At 35.1% G+C, this 20,815-nt stretch overlaps 1 protein-coding gene across 16 annotated transcripts in view; it reads right to left on the bottom strand.

The window, feature by feature from the left end:
* The window catches only part of DPH6 (diphthamine biosynthesis 6), a 205,680-nt gene that overhangs the window by 66,107 nt on the left and 118,758 nt on the right, over positions 1 to 20,815 (bottom strand). For 14 of the 16 annotated variants that reach the window (XR_011739369.1, XM_071809354.1, XM_071809355.1 and 11 more), the window contains one exon: positions 773 to 1,015. The exons of the other annotated variants lie outside the window; for them this stretch is intronic. Coding sequence is in view for 13 of the 14 variants with exons in the window: in XM_071809354.1 (XP_071665455.1) it covers positions 773 to 1,015 (243 nt within the window). In the remaining variant the exon portion in view is untranslated. The remainder of the gene's footprint in view (positions 1 to 772; positions 1,016 to 20,815) is intronic. 16 annotated transcript variants of the gene reach the window in all.

Here is a 20,815-nt window from a genome sequence, read left to right as displayed (position 1 = left end):
GAAAGTTTCAAGTGCATTTTCCCTTCTTCTATGGTAATATTGACATATGCTATGCTTCCAAGCCATGTATTTCCTTGAGAAACCATAATAATTAAGTTAAATTATATAGCAGAAGTTATGTTTTATTTGCAAGACTTGTGGCCATCACCTTTTTAATGCTTGTAGGGTGTTCCATGGCTATTTAAGAAAAATGGCACATATAAATGGTTATAGTATTGTTATAAATCACTGTACAAACTATTTTGCTGTTAGAGATCATCTATGGCCAACCAATAGACAGACACACCCTGTCTGGACTTGGCAGTTCAGCTGAATAATCAACAATAATGAGCAGTAAAAACTGCTAAACTCAGTTGTCATGACAATATTGTTTGTAAGAAAGAGTGGGGAAAAAATCTTAACAGAGAAACTCACAAAAAGTTGAATTAAAATGCCCAGTTCCTATTATGTAAAAATATATAGGCAGAAGTAATTCAAATAAGATATTGTTCACATTTGTGTTGGAGGAATTGACTACTCTTAAAGTTCTTTAACATATTCCTTTGGGGAATTAAGACAAAGTTTGTGATGAACGTAACTTTCTGTTAAGCAATTTTCTTTCTCAGTCATGCACAACTAGTTACGACCCAAAACATAACACCTAAATCAAACCTTATTACATCAGCTTTACTTGAACCCCTCTGAAATGTTCTGAGAGAATTCTGATGTGAGTACAAGACTTAGGGGTGAAAAAAAGACAATCGACAAAGAAGAAAATGGATATCACAGCTACCTTTTTGCATTCTCGTAATTTCTTCTGCCACACAGAGTGAGCAATTGGAATGTACTTGCTCTTAGTGACATAGCAGCTGGCTGTGATGATGTGGTGAAGTGCCGTCTCCTGCCTCATAGCTTGAAGAACTCGCTCAACATGACGGAGGGAAACTACAGTCTCAGTCCATATGCCACCGCTAACAAGCTGCATCGTACAAGGTACTAGAGCAATCTGTCCAGCACAGTAGAGAACATCTCCAACCTAGAAGAAAATAAGTAAATAAGATTCTAGCAGTGTACAGAAGGCAAGGGAAGCACTTTTCTCTTTTCCAGGTAGTTTCTTTCAACAGTACGGTTCCTCACCATCATTTGTCACAAATGCAGTAAATACGCCAATCTAAAGATAACTTTTGATAGAGATTTAAGTATAATGTAGAAACACAGCAATGCAATAAATTTTAACCTAACAGTTAAAACATGGATGTATGTGTCAGCTGAAGACAATAACGTCTGATGTTACTGACTGTTGCAGCGGCTGGGTCACACTGATGCCCCAATTAAATAAATGCTCTTCCTTCCTTTTTTCGAGTGATGATGCACACCATCTTTAGTACAGTGCTATTTTTTTTTAGTTCCACGTTTTAAGTTAAGCTTTCTTTTATGTAAGAATATATAAGCAAGTATAAGCGTGTATTTGTAATGTCTTTAGTAAACTAACTTAAAAATACTATCAAAAATAACACTGCAGAACAGCTAAAAGACTGTGTATGAAAAAGGTCATGATAATCCACCAAAAGGTAGAAGGAAATTGCAGATTGAAAATAAGATGCAAAAGAATGTCACTTGACCAAAGAGACGAGTTCACCTTTTGAAAATTGAATTAAATGGGTGGCTAGAAATACCATCAATCCATGTTTTAAACTGAGCTGCAATGCAGTTACTTTGGGCTCATTTTCCCAAGTCTTCCTGGCAACACTCTGAAGATCTACTTTTTTAACAACAGTCAGCAAAGGAAACATTTATTCTTACTATTCAGACATCTCAAAGATTTATTATAAAAACTTAATATAAATATCAAAACTTTTCATCCTCTTGTGCTGCACTCCTCTAGAAAGTCTGTATGTTTCCTGATCAGTGAAGCAGTAAATTTTATTCAATATCAAAATAAAACTAAGTATAGAAGTGGGAAGTAAGGTGGGCGAAAGCAGCTTTGAAGTCAGCACAAGAAGCATTTTGCTAGGAGTAAAGAGAGAAAAAATGGACTATGCAAAGGAGCTTCAGGAAGATTTTTGCAGACTTACTGTATAACCTGTAAAAATTCCTCAGAATTAAGAATAATTAAAAAAGAAATCTGTGTCCTAGAAGACATGGCAATCAAGCCATGTGACAGACCCATATGCAACTCCAAATCTGTCCTCATAACTGTCGGTGTCTCACAAAAGACTCACACATGTAACTATTGGAAGAGTATCTTATACAATTTGGCATACAAGTTCTATGATTAGCAGCTGAAGAGGGGGAGGAGGCAGAGAGGAAACGTATCAACTGACACTCGTCAACTATTTAAATTGTTTAAAATATCGAAATATTGTTTTGATAATGCTATATATAATCCTGAATTTGGAAGAAATGTAAGCAATATTTTGGTTTATAGGAACAAATGGTCTTTTTTTTTTTTTTTTATACTGCTATTTTAAAATATGTGCCATTGAACAAGGGAGTCCAGCCAGCTACCAAGTGGCATACTGACAAGATGAGAAACAAATTCATGAAGATATGATTCAGTGGGGTGTAGGTTTGTTTTTAAAGCAAGCCATTCATTTTCATCTCTGCAGAGTAAAATCTATACCTTAGTCAAAAACTCCAACACAAGTAGTTCATACTTCTACAGACAAAAAGTCACACCGGCAATATCTCTTCCTTTTCTTCCTGTTGGGCTGCTGGTTTTCCATGCAGCTCCCATGTAAATTATTAGGTAGACAGAAGAGCTGTTCAACCAGTTCACTTCCCCTATTCTTGAACAGATTGTTTGAGACATAATATGAATACTAATTAACGATAAAATATCTGTCAGTGTTTTGAAATATGGACCAAGATAGCACTTTCTTAAAGTATTCTGGATAGTTCTGATACAATTAACCCCACTGGTCATAAGCAAGGTCAAAAAAAAAAAATATTCTGAAGGATTTGAGCAAAATTGGCACCGCTTTTGGCTCAGATTCAGTGGGAATTTTGCAGAGTTCTTTAAAAAAATCTCTCTGTTCCTAACACACTTGTTTGTATCTTAAGACATAATAAAAAAACCAGTTTTCCTAACATGCCACCATGAAATTGGAGGGTGGATGAAAAGGGAAAAGAGGGGAATGGGGTCAAAACATAGCCGCAGGTTTGCATGAACTGCATTTCAGGGGGACATAATTTAAGATACGAAAAAGAGGAGGGACATTCGTTTTCTCCTTCTCAGGGACTTGGTAATGAAAAGCAAGCATAAATAAACAATCAGCAGGGGCAAAGCAGCAAACCAGTACAAACACTGTTTTAGCAGATTTCAAGAGGTTGTCCCTGGAATGTTTGAAGCATTATACAGAAAATTGTTAGCAGAATAAAAAGCATTTAAAACAGGGAAGATTTCATAATATCTTGTTCACAGTACTGAAATCTTGCAACGGGAGATGTCAAAATGTACAGTGTCAGTCCCTGTGTTGCAAATGTGTTCTGCAAAACCCTGCTAGACCTTTGCAACAGTTTATCTTTTTGGAGCATCTACAAGGATAACAGAAGATCTTTCAGACTATAGATTCACAGTGTATCAAGTCTAGAGGAGTTGCATATCCACTAAAATCAGCATAGAAACAAAACTACAATATAATGGATGTGTATTTATACACTAGATGTCTCAGCTTACACTGATGATTTAATTTTCACTGCAGCCCATACGCATACTATGAGGGCTAAATCTCATTAAGAATTCGACAAATCAAAAATAAATAAATAAAAAAGCTTGTATTGCTGAGATGCTCACTTGCACCAATTTATTTCCAATATATCTCCACAGAAGTAAGCTGCTCATAAATATGGCCCCATACGACTCCACATCTCTTCCCTTTTTGTTTTCATTTGTATCACTGCAAGTTAAATCAAAGGTGAGTCTTAATAAGCAAACATAAAGTTTAGCAGTTGTTTTGCTCAGTTAGCAAAACCATAATAATCAAGGGAATTAAGTAGACAATCAGAACCTCAGAGCAGACAATCCATACTCTAACAGATAGGAATACTAAACTCTTATTTGAGAATTACTACTTTTCATAGTGTAGCCGTGCTGCAGGAAATAAATACAGTATTGTGCTAGATCATAGCTAATACAGAGGGAAGACAGTATAGTAGCAAATTATAATTTTATTTCACTTTTTTTTTTTTAACCTGCATTCACTTTTTAGGAGAGCAGAAGGAAAGCATCTATGGTACTATGGAAAGGAAAAACCAGAAGAACACTTCGTGTCACTTTGAACTGTTCTACCCCTTGAAAAAGTTTTTAACAGTATCACAAGATATAGAAAGGACACAACCTATCATCTCCCACAAAATATAATTCAGGAAAAGAAACAATGAGGAAAACAGCCTTAATTGGACATAAGAACAAATTTCAGCTGCTAATTAGCATGAGAAAACTATAATTAATGCTACTTAGAAAGAAACAGAAGTAATAGGATACCTCTATGCAGAGACCTGTTTTTTTTTGTTTGTTTTTTTTTTTTTCATTAAAGGCCAACAGCAACTATGGAAACTTTATGACACTTCTTCTGCTGTTATTATTAAAACTTGCTAGTGATTAACTGGCATAATACAAAAATTGCCCGGGATTTCTAACAGAACCATTCACCCACAGGTATTCAGGCCAATGTTAATAGTTGCACCATAGGAACAAATACGTGTTTCTTGGAAAGCATGCAGTCAATATGCAATCAGCCAAATCTTTGTGACGAATGCAGTTTGGTGGCTGAGTGACTGCTGCCCTTTAACAGGTCAGGGTGCACAAAAGATCCAGTGACCCCCTGACCAAACAGTGACATAACCCACCATTATGCTCAGTCAATGTAAATAAGCATAACTGACAAGGCGCTAATGGGCTGCCTCTGGTCAGCCATGTGCACCTCTGACCTTAATGAAGACCTAAATCAATTAATACTCCAGGCAATAAAGACCTCTGGCTGATTAAGTTAGATAGAAATCATCTTTTCTAATGGGATTAAAGCTGTAAGGTGGTGAACTTTTTATTTAATATATGATAATCCTTTCTTCCTTGGGCCCTCTTATTTTAGCTAATGACAGTAAAATTGCATTTTGCAATGTGAAATCTTTTATTCAGCTGCCTAGGGTGAATAAACTTTTAAAGGTACCATTTAGACAACAGCAATTAAAAAGCTTTGAGTTCACACTATGAACACAGATTGTATCTGACATGGTTCTAGTACACCATAACCTTCAATATAATTCACGTTCTTGAACTGTTACAAATTTGTAGTCTAAACATTCCATAGATGAGCTGATCACACATAGTTTTGTTTGATACAGGCTGCCTTTTAAGAAAATGTGTACTGTTATCAGTAGCTAAAAGATGAAGGATATGTTCCTAAATGAAAAAGTAAACCAAGTTATTATTATATTCTTTGACTACAAAAACTTGACACTTATAAGTATCCATGTGTAACTTAGTAAAATTCTTGCATATCGTACTAAAAAATCCAGAATTTCTCTTTAAATAAAATAATACATTTTTCCTAGTTTGGTCAAAAAAGTATAATTAATCCATAGCATATTATTATCTTATTAAAAAATCTGCAACATTTCCACAATTTTCACAGATTTATAGTTCAGTTTTCAAATGCTGTGACTCCAGTTTGCTAATCCTCATTTTGGGATGAAGCGTTATACTTTTCAAAATTTATTTGATCACCTAAGCTGTAAGACTACAAAACACTCATCTTTTTGCATCGTTCTTCACTATTAAAGTTTATTTAATCAAAGTGTGATTTCAATTTTCCTCTTTGAAGTTACATATTTGTGGGTTGAAAATTCACAGGACATTTTTTAGTAATAACTGAAGTAAAATACTGCAATTTAATGGATGCTAAATGAAGCTGTATATTTTTTTTTAACTGCAGCTTAGAAAAATAGACATACACCACTCCACAAAGCCATATTTGACACTGACCACAGTGTCATAACACCATCAATACACCCCAAACCTTTGTGGATTTCCTAATTGGAAATTGTATCAGAGACATACCACGTAATGCAGAATGCACATGGTGAGCAGCACAAAAACTGGCAGCTCTTTAGAGAGGCTATTTGACAATGCATCTGAAGAAGCCACAATATTGTTATTAACACTAAATCAATTTCAAAAACTATATCTAAATACCTCCTATTCATACTCTATGCTGCCTTACTGTAAACACCTATGCAATCCTCTAAAAATCAAATAATTCAAATTGAGCCTTTAGATTGTGCTGGATTCACAGCAGACAATCACATGTAATAAATTCCTGAAGGTCTGTAGTACCCTGAAGTTTAACAAAATGCTAACTGCACAAACTTGAGAGGCACGGTTGGGTCAAAAGCTTAAGAAAGGTAAGATCAAAGTTTCAGTTTGAAACTATTTCTAAAAAACTGTTTTATCCTATCACAGAAAATCGTAATATTTGCATACATATCTTTGGCAATGTGTTGGTTATATTTAAATCTTGATCAATGCCAAATCAATTTTATTCTGCTCTACAACGGGTGGAAATAAAACCACACAATTCTGATTCACAGAAGACAAAGATTCAGAAACGGAAATTTTCACAAAGAAAACCCACTCAAAAATCTGTCATTCACATTCCAATGGAGTATGAGACACAAACCAAAACTAAACATAGCTTTTGAAGTCAGTAACTGTAGTTATAAACATCTAGGAAAGCTTCCAATGAAGTGGATGAAAAAGGCTTGTCATCTAATACACCCACGCGGGCATGACAGCCAGTCTGAAGTCTTCTCCCACACTCCTGTTTTGGGCCATTTGGAACCTCCAATACACAGAGATGAAATGAAGAAAATGGAGGCAAAATTTTTTTTACTTAATTGGCATATTTAGGTCAATGTCCTCTACTGGAACACAGCGTACATATTGTTCCTTTCTGGAAAATTACCGTAGGCAGTGCAAAGACTTAATTGCCATAGAGGATAAACTGTTCTCTACATACTAAAGGACGTTTTCAGCTAAATAGGAAAAGAGTAACCTCCCTACTGGAAAATGAGCAAGCTAACAACAGTATTATTCTTTGATGCATTTCTTCCATGGGACAGTGGAATTCTAGTCTTCATGACTATTAATCTGTCACCTTTTACAAAGCCTACCATTTCCTCTCAAGCTTTTGAAAAAAAATCACAAGTTCCAAATTAGTAAAATCTGCCAACTGTGAAAAATTGCAGAACACTCAGCTTTATGAACATACCTTATCTAAAAGATGAAGTAAACCTTCCAAGCCAATTATCATTTCCTCATTTCTTATTCATGTAACTTTGAATAAAGATGTCAAACAAAACAAGTGGAAAAAAACACCCTAAGATTATTCTATTCCACAACAATTGGGGAATGAGAGACTTAATCAAATCAATATTTACGAAGAAAAGTAAAGGCATATTCAGGGTCCAGGAAAACAAAGTAGAAAACATTAGTACGTAAAAATGTGAAGTGATTCAAATCACTCAATGTGGACATGGACTACTGAGCAATGAACACCATTACAGTTGATTGTGGGTTTTTTAATTAATTATATAAGCACAGATAAGGGAGGATAATGGTTTTAATTCATTTGGATGCTTAAAATATCTGATACAGCACATTCAGAAATTATTTTTAATTCTCTTAATTATAAATGCTGTTAACTAGCTGATAGTCTGTAAGCAGAGAGTAATGAAAATTACAACGTGCTGAAGTGGGGTGCCGTAGGGATTGGTATTATGCCTGATTTTGTTTAACATCTTCATTAAGTCAATGGAAGAAGGGATTAACAGCATGGTAATGAAACCCACAGAGGATACTAAATTAGAATATGCACCAGTAGAAATAATAAAAATGGACCCAGATAGGTTTGTAATAAAGGCAGGGAGCAAGAAAATGACACTTAACTTGGGAGAAATGAAAACTTGTGCCAGAACATTAGGCAAAAATATTTTGAAATACAGATATTTATAACAAGGGAGGACATTTGACTGCAGAAGTGCTGAACAATTTATACTAAATCATAAATGCTCTTTACCGTAAGTAAGTTCAGTATAGGACAAAAAAAGATACAGTCTCCATTCTCATGAAACAGGTCTAATTCATTAGATCTACCAAATACTTGTTCCAGGATAAATAACACCTGCCCTTGGGTAATGAAGGAGCATATGTAACAAGAGAGGTTATAAGGTAACTGTATCCACACACACAATATCTAAAGAAAGATAAATAAAAAAGAAAAATAGATAAATATATAAAAGATATATGTGCTTATATTACAAACTCTGTCTCTACTTTTATCTTTAAACACACATCGACTTAGAAAGGGATCTCCTAATATCCTTCCCATATTAACTGAAGTTTCTATTGGTAATGTCCACTTATACTAACTAAACCATCAATTAAACTATCAGTGCAATAGAAATTTCTAACTATAAGGGTGCTACTGCTGAAGGCTGTACCACTCTTCTGGAACAGAACATCCAAGGAGAATCAAGAGTGAACTCATCAAAGCCTAGGAAGAGCGAGTTGATTTTTTTCTGTTCCTACCTGTCTTCACAATCCTTACTCAAGGCAACTGTCGAATAGGTTAGTGTAATTACAAACAGGAGAGGGACACCTAGGCAGAGGAAATACTCTGTACTGAAAGGCAAAAGCTGTTCATCACACGACAGTAACTCACAGTGTATGAACCACATTAGTACTGTGACATTCTGTTCTTACAGAAAGGATTTTGTTCCCAGCCATCACCTGGCTTAATTTTCTTATTCAAAATATGTTTTTCATGAATATCACTGGCTACTTTAAGATACTGGTTTGCAACAACTGGAAGAAAGGAAAGAAGCAGCTCCATAAAACCAATGATCTGTTTGAAAACAGTTAACTGTAATTACAGTATTACTAATCTAGACATGATAGTTCTCATTCTAGCCATATAGTGTGGTTTCATACTTTACCTATCATCTATGTATACCTAGTCTCACATGGATTTTACTTATATCTATGAGTACCTAAATAATAATCAACATTAAAACACTCCAATGCATGTCAAAGATTATTTAGTGCAGAATTCCAATTTATAATAGACATAACCACCACTTCCCAGTCAAAATGAGACTTGGTCAAACTAAGTTAATATTATCTCTCCTTCATCATCAGTTAAATCAAATGTGACAAACAGATGAGTTTGGATATTAGGAACCCCATTATATCAGCTGCAAAATCCTGTGAAATCCAGCAGTAAAGGAAGAGTCTATAGTTAAAATTCTATGTTCTGAGCAGTAAGATACTACCCAACCTGTGATTTTAAAAAAATTGTAATTTGACAGTGACAATGTATTTGCATCTAACCTGAAACACAATGTTCATGAAGTATAGTCCAAGTAAAAAAAAAAAGCATCAGGACAGTAATGCCCTTGCTACATGCATGCAATTGCCTATCCTAAAATCTACAGTTTCCTAACAGTTAGAACAAAATAAAATTGATGGAAATTAGAGAAAGACAGCAACAATCTCAGAAATACACTAAATATACTAATCCAAACACATTTTAACTGTTTTTATTTGTTGTACTCTTGAACACCGAGCTTTTATCAGAATTGCAGTGTGGACAACAGCCCTATATAAAATACCACTAAATTCGTAAATGTACGATCAGGCAGATTTTACTATGTACCATTCAGAAGGAAGATTTTCTCTTAGATCAGCAGCACTTCATGACAAGAAGTTACCTAGTGACAAAGTGGTATCATTTAAAAAATAAGTTTCTGTAACAAATCATAAATTTGAGTTCTGTGTTATAATTGGACTGTAACTGTGTAATAATTATATTCTGTGCTGTAATACATATTCATTTGGGTGTGAAGCTAGAATGTCGCATTATACATTTTCGAAAGGATAAAAGCTAGGAACAGGAAATTACAGTATATTGACAGTATATTAGTAGCTGATAGATTACTAGTAATATACATATCTTGTGTTCTGCCAACTAAGCTGCAATCAAGTTTCTAGCCATTGTACATCACAAAGTGAGGACAAGAACCAGTGCTTGCAAACTTAACACATGCTTAGCCCTTTTTGTTTGCATTATCAAGAAAACTAGTTATTTTGGCTAGTAAAAAGTAATTGCAAAGTCAAGCCTTCCGGTGTATAAATCGGGACAAAGCAAAGCATTGAAACAAAAGCAGGGTAAATACAAGGAAGGGAGGGGCAGAACGCAGTAAGGAATAGTCCAGCAATTAGGTTAATCACCTGCGATATTGCTGAGATTCAGGTTCAAATCTGACATTTTGGTTTTGCACAGTAATGGCAGCACTGTTGTGGGAACGGGCAGTCCAGGCAGCACATCTCTCAGTATCTTCTACTGGAACTGTTCTTATTTATTTAAATAAATCCATGTTCTTGGATCAAAACCCTGTTCTGTTTCTTGATAAGTGTTTTAATCAGTATGCTAGAAATTAATATAGGATGGAAAGACTCCTTTCTATCACAAACAGTACTAGTAAGGATCTGAAATAGCCTTACAATGAGCACTAAATCCAAATTGATACATTTCTGATTGTGATTTCTACATTGATAATCCAACATTATCCAAAAAGAAATGTTCTACTGATATTCCAAGTACTCCAAACCACTATGAGATGGTCATTGTTACCTTCTGGCTTTTTGAAATACTAAGCATTTAGCAATATGAAAGACACTTAGCAGAGAATGAGCCTTACACTGCAGAACATTTAGATCAAAATTATGCTATATGAACACAATCTTTGGAAAATATTCAGGCTGGTTCAAAAGAAGTAAGATGATTAAATGGAAATAATGTGAGGAAGGTGGATTTAATTACATTTTTGAAAATAAAAATACAGCAGTCTAATGTGAATGTCAGCTGTGATCAAGAAGTTTTCTTTGAAGTATAATGGTTAAAACTTATTTAAGCACAGAAATGATGAATTAGAAACAATATCAATGACATTACTACCAGAAAATCTTTGAACTTTTTATTTGAATTTCATAAAGAACCAACAGAGTATGTCTTCAAAACCAGAGGCTGTTATCAAAGTCTACAAATTACGCTGAGAACAGTTTAAAAATCTAGTTTTGCCTTTTGAGCTTAAAAAATCAGAAGCGCTTCACTGAAAATATGACCTTGTATGACAATACGAATCTCTAATATTTTCTTCTTTCAGCCTAACTTCTAATTAGCAGCTAAACAGTGCACAGTATTTGAAAAGTACGCAAAAATGCCAAAATATCCAGTGATAGAAACTGTCTTGTATGAATTTTACATTCTATTTACATGACATATAAGATCGAAGTTGCATGACTTGACTGTTCATCTGTCAGTTTTAAGTAATGTTTTAGAGTTTTGCGAAAAGATTGGGTTTTGGTTTTAAAAATGCTTGGCCTAAATTAAACCAGCACGAATTATTTGTTATGAAGTCCAGTGAAGCAAAGATAGCACAGAGCATCTTTTGATGTGTGATTTGAGAGTTTGCATTTGGCAATATAACTGTTCACAGCATTTAAATCTGAACCTCAGGGTTTCTGCCATTCAGGCCTGAAGGAGTTAAATCTTACAGCTCTTCAACAAAAAACAATTACATGTTTTTGCAGAAAAATATCACGTGCTGATAGTGAATAATTAAGTGCTCAAATCAAAGAGAAATGAACTATTTCTGTGATGTACGTTTTGAACTTCTAATAGCTAGTCTGATTCTTCAGAATAATAGCTGCGCTGGAATCAGGAAGGACACCAATGGGGAACGGAGAAGGGTATGAAAGAATAATGCATGTAATATGAACAAAGGTGGAGAAACAGAGTAATTTCAACTGGTATTTTTATTTGCTGCTTGCTATGCTAATTCATGGTGTCATGGATGTTTATGTAAAGGAATGTTATTTGTTGTACACCCTGACCCTGTAAGGTGATATAATGCTTTGATTTTGTGCAAAATTTAGTAGAAGCAGACATTGTACCTTGCAGGCCTAGGCCCTGGTTTGAGAACAAGATAACGGTGAAATTGAAATTAAATAAGCCCTTTAAAACACCATTAGAGAACAGCAGATCAGCTCAACACCTTCTCAAAACAGGAAACTGAGAGTTAACCAGTGTACCCAATTTTAATTTTTTTTTTTAAAGAAGAAATAAATCTGCTATAGGGAGCTGGTTTGATAGACCTTTGAAGGTCTTCAAAACCCTCACTAATATGTTATTCTCTAAAAAATATTCCCACAATTCTGCTGTCTCCCATCATTCCTTGCCTCGAGATTCATCTGTCAACTTTGATGCATCTTTTAAAGTACTCCTCCAAGCCTAAAAACCATGACTACAGACCACAGAAGAGAACTCTTTGCTTTGAAACTATCTGATCAATCAGAAGATCATTTACCTGCAAGCATTATTTGGTGAAGCTAAAGCGGCACATCAACCAGCAGCATCTGAAGGCTGAGGCAGCAAAACGTCAACAACAAATTGTCATTGGCATTCCATTTATGAACCTTCAAACAGCATCAGATCTTTTCCATGAGAAACCAGATCAGGTCAGACTGGAGCTGAATATTTCTTAACAAGCTAACCATCAAAAGAACTTACGTTTTGAATAAAAAGGCTATCATTTGTTGATTTGAATATCAAAGGGATCCACTGCAAACTCCCAGTCTAGAAAAACCTCCCTAAGCTACACCAGACAGGTGTTTAATAATCTATTATTAAGGCACTATTTTAGGTTACTCAGAATCATAAAAAATAGCTGTAACTGTGAAGCTGCAAATGGGACTGCACAAAGAAATGAATGCTATTAACATACTATTAACAATTCAAAAGAATGAGTTGACATACCAATCAAACTTGTTAATTGACTGTCAATGGCCTGTCCCTGAATATACAACATGACTGCATTATATATTTCAAATGCTGACAGGAAGACAGTTTCATTTGCATTAACTTCATAAACTGATCAACAACCAAACTGCCACATACATTTATAATGGGAAGCTGAATCATTTCAATATTCATGCAGCTCTGTAATTGTAAATTAGGTGCTGGCAAACAATACAATACAGTACATATTCTAAAATACCTAAATTTCTCTGACCTACTTTCTTTTTTATTTTAAAAAAGCAGTGGAGAAAAGTTGTCTCTTACAGAGATGATTATTACTTTATTATAATTTATGGTTCATGCCTTAGGCAAAATTTGTTTGCAACCACAGTTTATAACTCTACTCTAGATGCATAACTAGTCTGCAATATATGAGGCACGCAAGGTGATGTAAAATTTTTCTTGCTTTAGTTCTGTGAAGCATAAATACCATTAAAATACAGAGTAAATTTGTAAAAAAAGAGTGACTGAAAATCTGTACTATTTCCCTGCTATGACACAAAGCAGATGTCAGCACTGAAACCACTGTAACTTTCTAATTGGACACTGAAACATGTATTTTAAGTGGAAAGTATTGTTCTTGCACATCCTTCCCTGTGTCCTAGAATTTATTGTCCTCAGAGGTCCTGTCCATATAAAGTATGTTTCCTAAAAATATCTCATAATTACACCCATTCAGTTTCACTGGGACTGACAGGGAGAGCAGCTGAAACGGCTGTGACGCTGCTGCCATTTTAGCCAAATGGTTAGTCAGACACTCTGAGCAAAGTCACCAACCACAAGGTTGAGAGCAGAAGTGCTTGTGGCTCCTCCTTACTTCTGCCCATATTTATCAATCCAGCGGAAATGACCAAGGGCTGATAATAGAAAGAAAATGACAAACAATTCCCAAGATAAGACACAGGCCAACAATCTTGACTTTTCCCATTTAGGATCTCCTCTTGCAACATTTACTATCTTGCACTCGGGCTTACTGAAAAATAGAGTTCTAGCTAAACTAACAGAGAAGCCTTCAAATGCTGTCATTAATGACTCTATGTATTAGTATCTATTTGTACAGTTGAACCATATAGGTTAGATACGAAAGAAGAAATTTGTTTTTATTTGTTCATGAAGTGCTGTAGGCATATTTATCACTGTTTAAAAAGAAATAATATCTCAGTCACTTTAAGAATCAGAGAAATAAAGCTAAGCAGAAATGTTGCAAATGAGGATTAAGTCATGAAGGGTCTGGAAGTGCTCCACTGAAGGCCAACTAGTTTTATAAATGATCAAAAATTCTGAAGTTGTCAGGTCAGTCATATTCCCTCTAGATCTGTATGACCTGGAGGAAGTATAAGCAAGCTTTAAACACCTCAACTGTAAACACATGCTGTCTTCTTTCCCCCTCTTTTATTATAACTAGTTTCTTCCTGTCAATCCAGCAGTCGCTTCCCTGGTGTTAAAGTTATTGCAAGAAGAGCCTAGCACTATACTCTAGCATAACCACACAGATATCACATAAATGTCCAATAAATCTGCAGTCATGACAATCTTCTCCTGCACTGCCTTTCAGATAAAGCATATCAGAGGACAATTTCTGTGAACTGCTATATTTTAGACTTTACTATTTGTAATATACATGTAAGACTGAGAAGCAAAAAATATTCACATGTATTGTTCCAGCAACTGCAACTGAAGGGTAGGAAGACTAACAAACGGAAATATAAAGCCTTCAGAAAAGCTGAATATAGTGGAGCCACTGGGGTGATGGCAGTCTCAAATCATCCCAACTGATAATCATGAAAGATTACTTATACTACAAACTAGATATTAGCTTTGATATCTTCCCTGAAGTATAAGCTGAGTAACTGTCGTACTGAATAACATCATATGATGGTTACTTCTAAGTTCTTACACTGACAACACAGGGATCATTAAAGCTTCAGCATTCTTTCAGGTAATCAATGTAATATCAGAAGTATGTGATTAAAAGCATTTAAGACATGAAATGTGTCAAGGGAAAGAACAGCTCATTACTCAAAGCATGCAGTATGTATTAAACCAGCCATCTTAGAAGGAGCTGGTCATTTGTAACCAGTGCTAACGGCAACACACAACTACAGTGAAATCAGTAATTCATGCACCAAGATTTAGAAATTTTGATCATAAAATATACACATATATACAGCTGAAATACATGCACATATACATATTACTGCAACAGAAATAATGTGATGTATGTTCATGTTTCAAAAATTTTAAGAAACTGCAGTTTATCTGCACTGCTTCAAAATTTACACTTGAAATTGTCACTTCTCTAATTTACTCAAACACACATTTTCAAGGGCATTTTCAGATGTTAGCTGAAACCTTCCTGACTCTCAATAGCCTGTGGCCAGCATACGTTATGTAGGTGGGGATAAAAAGTCCTGTCCTCAGGAAAACTGAAACTTTCTAAGACGCAGATAAAGTCCCATCCATGTGGGAAATTGTTCTTTCTCAGAGATGAGCATGAGACACAAAACCTGATTATCACTGAACTCATTATCATTACCTGTTAATTGGAAGACAGGCTTCTCAAACTTCACTGTCTTTAGAAAGCTCACAAAACATTATGGACATTTTATAAAACAAAAAGGATTAAGCCAAAGACTTCCAAACAGTACAGAGCTGCACATAAACTGTTTTGGATGAGGACGGTGACTACAAGAATCGTGTGAGCTGTGTTTTTGCTGAATGCGTTACTGTCAGTTACTTGATGATGAACGGTGAGATCAGGACTTCTCTCATACTGGACTGCAGGGGCAGGAGGGTTCAAGCAAGCAATCCCATTCTAAGTTCATAACTGAACAATGAACGGCTTAACACAAACCTGTCTGTATTTGCTATTTTTGAAAGGATGTGAGATGAACAAATAAAAAAAAATATTGTAACTTACTGAGAAAATATTCAGTGGATTAGATGCCTAACAAAAATATTATAGCTTGTGTTACAGTTCTGTTTCCATTCCCACTGAAAAAAACCAATCATTCTGATATCTGCTTTAGTCTGAATCACTATTACAGTTCTTAAAAACACAGTAAATAATAATTTAAATTAAGGGTTCACTCAGCTGAATTGAAAAGAAGAAAATATTAAAGGGGTAAGGTGCTCCACATTCCTAAACATTTGTGCAATATCAGTGCTTATTTTGTGTACAAAAGTACAACAATATTAGCATTGTCTTATACTTATTTCTTGCATACTGATGCCAAGGAAAATGCAAGAGGGAAAAGAAGCAATTCCATTAACCTAGAATATTCTCTGTATTAAACATATAGTTCTTACATTAGTCTAACTATTGGGAAACTATAGGAGCAGCAGAATAAGGAACCTAACTTACTGATGATTTCAATATTAGTTTTAGTATTACCATACAGGGAGATATATAAACGAATACTTGCATATACATATTACTAACATATCAGAGATGAAAACTTAAGCACTGATTGGGAAGTACCGAAAATCAGGATACATATGGAAGGTTTATGTATATTTGATTGTAAGTGAAATGTACATGCATCTGTGTTATAAACGCACATTTATATTTTAGAACATAAACCTGAACTTATTTGCAGGATGTTCAGAGAACACATTAAAATAATCAACATTAACAGACTTTAGCAATGCTTTAACTTTGATCTTAGAAGAATTTTTGTTTTCCAAGAAAGCTCATGCTTTCTTGATACTGCTTTCCAATTGCTATACTTAATCTTCTTAGTATGTAAAGGGATTTTTCCTGAGAGGAGTTACAAAAAGACAACTTCAAAGTTTCTACCTGCAGCCACCTCTTATTTACATTATTTGTATCTGTAATGCTTTTCCTGCTAAAGATTCTGCAACTCATCGCATAGGTCAAGTGATTCAGCCCAGGAATTTTTTTTTAATTGATTAGGCATTTAAAGGATAAAGTTGAGTGAATGAATGTTTTGTAACCACAGAAAACTCACCATCATCCAGTCTTTACCTAATGTCTACATTTCATTTATAGAATTCAAATTTATTGCTACCTTGTCAGAATTTAGGGAAAAAAATAACCTTGCAGATTTGTTACTGTTACAAAGAAGAAAGCTGGAACTTCACACAATGTAAGCTTCAGAAAGGTTTGACTGAGATTGTTTCGGCACTTCCTCAAACACAGAATAAGATCTGATAGATTCCTTCACATGAGGGAAAGGCCCAGAAAGAACATGTTTGGTAAATGTTTACTAAGGTATCCATTTAAGGAATATTCAAAGACTTTCCATCCCACTAGCAGAATATTGCTGCTACTGTCTCCAGGGGACTCAGTCCCAAATAAACTTAGTACAAATCTCTCTTTTAACTTGATGTGTTCTTTGTCCATGGGCTGAGATCAATCTAATAACTCCAGAAATTATATATATTTGATAACATTTGTCAAAGTCCAATTTAGCATGACTAGAAGTCACTTATCTACCAAGACAATTATAGCAAAGATAAAACAGCAGGAAATAAAATCAAATGTGTCCCATCTGAGCATTTGTCACAGAATAGTTGTAACATTTGTAAGTCACATTAATCGCATGACCCTAACGTGGCAAAAAATAAATCAAACATTTTTAGTAATACAGTTGCAGTTAGTGCTAATTTATTATTTACTACAGTCATACCAGCCTTCGCAGGAATCCCTTCCTGTTCAATTGTCGTTATTAAAATTACTCCCTTGCCACAGAAGCTGGGAACTGGCACATATGCAGAGAAGTAAACAGAAGCCTCTTTTGCTGGTGGATTGGTCTCAACATTGCCAGTCTTGTTTACTGGGCACTTGACCTTGATAGGAGCAGTTCTCAGGTTGGCCCTTAATGAGAGAAAAATCTTACTAACAATTCAGGGTTTTTAATGCCCAATTTTCCAAAGCAGGAATGTCATAGCAATTTATTCATTTGATACTTTAATGACTTTTACTGCCATGAAATTAGATTGCTGTAGAAGACTAGCATGTTACAGATTCCAGAGTGGCATTGATCTATTCGATCAGCTCTGATCAATGTGAGATTGCTCAGACATCGAAGAGGGCTTCTTTCTTCTCTACGAGCTGAGAGTGTTTCTTTCTGTCACAGAGGTGTTGGGTTTGTCTGTCCTAACCACTAAAATATCGATGAACCTAAATATTGTAATTACCTCTAAATATATTACATGCATACATTAGATCTCAACAGAATCAGTCTGTTGTTTTTATTCCATACAACCAAACATACCATGTAATTTACAATGCCTCATTCAACCAACTCATATTCTAGCTGTTACAAAGCAAAACTATAGAATAACTGTACACTTTTTTTTTTTTTTTTTTTTTAAAGAAAGGTAAAGCATATAGTTCTTTAAAAGTTTACTACCTCCCTGTCAGGAATACAATACCAATGATGCAACAACAACAACAATAACAAAACTCAGAAATAAAAAAAACCACCAGGAAACAACTGGTTTACTATTTCAGTCTAAAATAAGTATATGGCAAAAACCACAGTGCAAAAATCCAATTTCCTGCTTATAACTTGTATCTCATAACTAATGAGGCCTACATAGTATCTGGATGTGCTAGGTAATAATTTTATTCCCAGAATCATTCCACAGTGCCCGGAATTTGTTTTAGTGTTGAACCATTTAGTTGCTTTGCAACATTTTAACAATTCACGCTGTACTTCGAAATGTAAACCCCTGCCTTTTTAGACTGAGAGTTACTAATGGGAAAACTACTATTTCCTGTATACCAAAAGCACTCCAGCAATAAGGTGTGTAGGTTACTTATTCAACTCCAAATGTTTCAGAATTTTAGCCTTAGACTTCTCAAGCCTTCTTCATGATAAGCTGAACAGAAACTCTTTGAATTCTTACAGACACCTGTACTGAGGCTCTCAATAACTGAGGATTTTCATCTGGAAACCCATGGCCAAACAATCCATAGTCCACCTTGAGACATTTAAGAATCAAGTCTGTCCCTCTACAATATTTGTGTTTGTATACATACATACAAATAAACATAAGAATACTATCAACACTATATATGCGATGTATATTCTGGTTATAGATTAAAGTAATTTCATTCAAAAAATGAAGAATATAGACACAACAAGAAGACTTTCAAGTGCTTCAGCAACCTGAACAAGGTAAAGCCTGAGAAGGTGATCCAACCTGATAGGTCAAGACATCTTAAGTAAGTAATAAAGATTGCAAATAAAAATAAAAAAGAAAAGCAGGAAGAAAATGCAAATCTAGAAATTTTACGGAAATTTCAATTTTTCTAAATAGTCAAATGACATTGGTGAGGCTTACTGAGGCTTACTGCAATGCAGTGACAGCTTAAAGAAACACATCTGTGAGCTCTGTGGGAAAAGTCACTCGTGGTGACATGTGGTAGAAACAGCTACTGATAATGTCTGTGGGAGAAACATACCACACACCGGCGAAACAATTTCATAACACTGCAGTTTGGAAGTTTCCTCCAAACTCAGATACAGAATTACACCCTACACTATAAATGTGTAAGTTAAAATTCTATATTAATTTCGTCACTTAAAACTCAAAAGCAACCTATTCCCACAAGTCACGCACTGTACAACTTTCTTTATAACCTCTTATACATCTATTATTAGAGTTCATTTTTAATTTACATAATCACATCTGCATTTTATGTGGGAACCCTGTTTCATACAGCAAACAGCTGTTTACTTATTACAGGGTTGGTTTCTTTGCTTTTAAAAAGTGCTATACAGCTAAATCTATGTTTTCTTCTCTCACCCACTACATAGTACTCAGCTTTGAATGGTCTCCTGAACAGGAATCTCTCATGTTCTGGTAGTTGCACCTTCCCTGGCCCATTCACACAGCACTTTCGTCATTCTCCTGACAAAGGGAGCACCATGCCTCATCTCATTCACCTGACAGTCTAAACCAGGAAGAGCAAGGAGTACTGCTGGGTTCCACTGGCCTCCCTAATGGATCTTAGTTCACTCATTTGAAAGAGTAGGGAATTGGCAGGTGTCTGGAGACTAAGAAAAAATTAGGAAAGATGACCCTGCTCCCTCCATATGGGAACTCTATTCAGAAAAGACAGAAGCATCATTTTCTCTAGCGCTGAAGCTACAAAAGTAACAAGATAGTGAGTTATGGTATTAGTCATTCCTTGTGCATACAAACGGGCACTATTCCAGAGTTCTGAGACTCCACAGAAAGAAAAATGAACAATGAGAGCAATGCAATACTAATTTGCAGATAAAGAACTGAGACTTAGTACAATTAAATAATTTGACCAGGCCTATAAAGGAAGTCTTGTGTGTGAAACAGATATTCAGCCACTTTTCAGTGAGCATCACAAGAGCTTTCCACCTTTCATGTCCCACCCGGACCAATATGCTTTATATCTTTTAGTCCAGCCTGTCTGAATTATCAGTAAAAAAATGCATATAGATGTATAAAATAGTCCAGTAATAGTAACACCATGTGCTCCTAATCAGATCATTATTTTCATGCACATTGCTTTCATCCTCAAAAATATTATTTAATTGTAATTTATCCAAGTTTATTAAAAAGCATTTTAATCCACAGTAAAGATCTGATAGTCAGGAAGTTGTTTCTGAAGGGTATGTAGCTCTGGAGACCTAAACACAACATTTATTTACAAACATACACAGCATCACCCAGAGCTCCTAGAAGTCACTCTGTCAGTAAAGCTTGAAGTTATTCGAGTGAGACACCAGAGTTTAGTCTCCAGGACAGCCAAGTCATTTGCATTGCAGCTGACAGGGTACTACAGTGCAGTCTTCTGAAATATTACAGTTAAGTCAAAATTGTTATGCACAGGGAGAGCAGTCGCCCTGCTTGAATAAAGACGTAACTGACTGGTTTTAAAACTTTTTTCTAGGATCACAGTAGGA

Source organism: Patagioenas fasciata, chromosome 5, assembly GCF_037038585.1.
Source record: "Patagioenas fasciata isolate bPatFas1 chromosome 5, bPatFas1.hap1, whole genome shotgun sequence".
NCBI classification, from domain to species: Eukaryota; Metazoa; Chordata; class Aves; order Columbiformes; family Columbidae; genus Patagioenas; species Patagioenas fasciata.
This window is presented reverse-complemented; position numbering and strand designations above follow the sequence as displayed.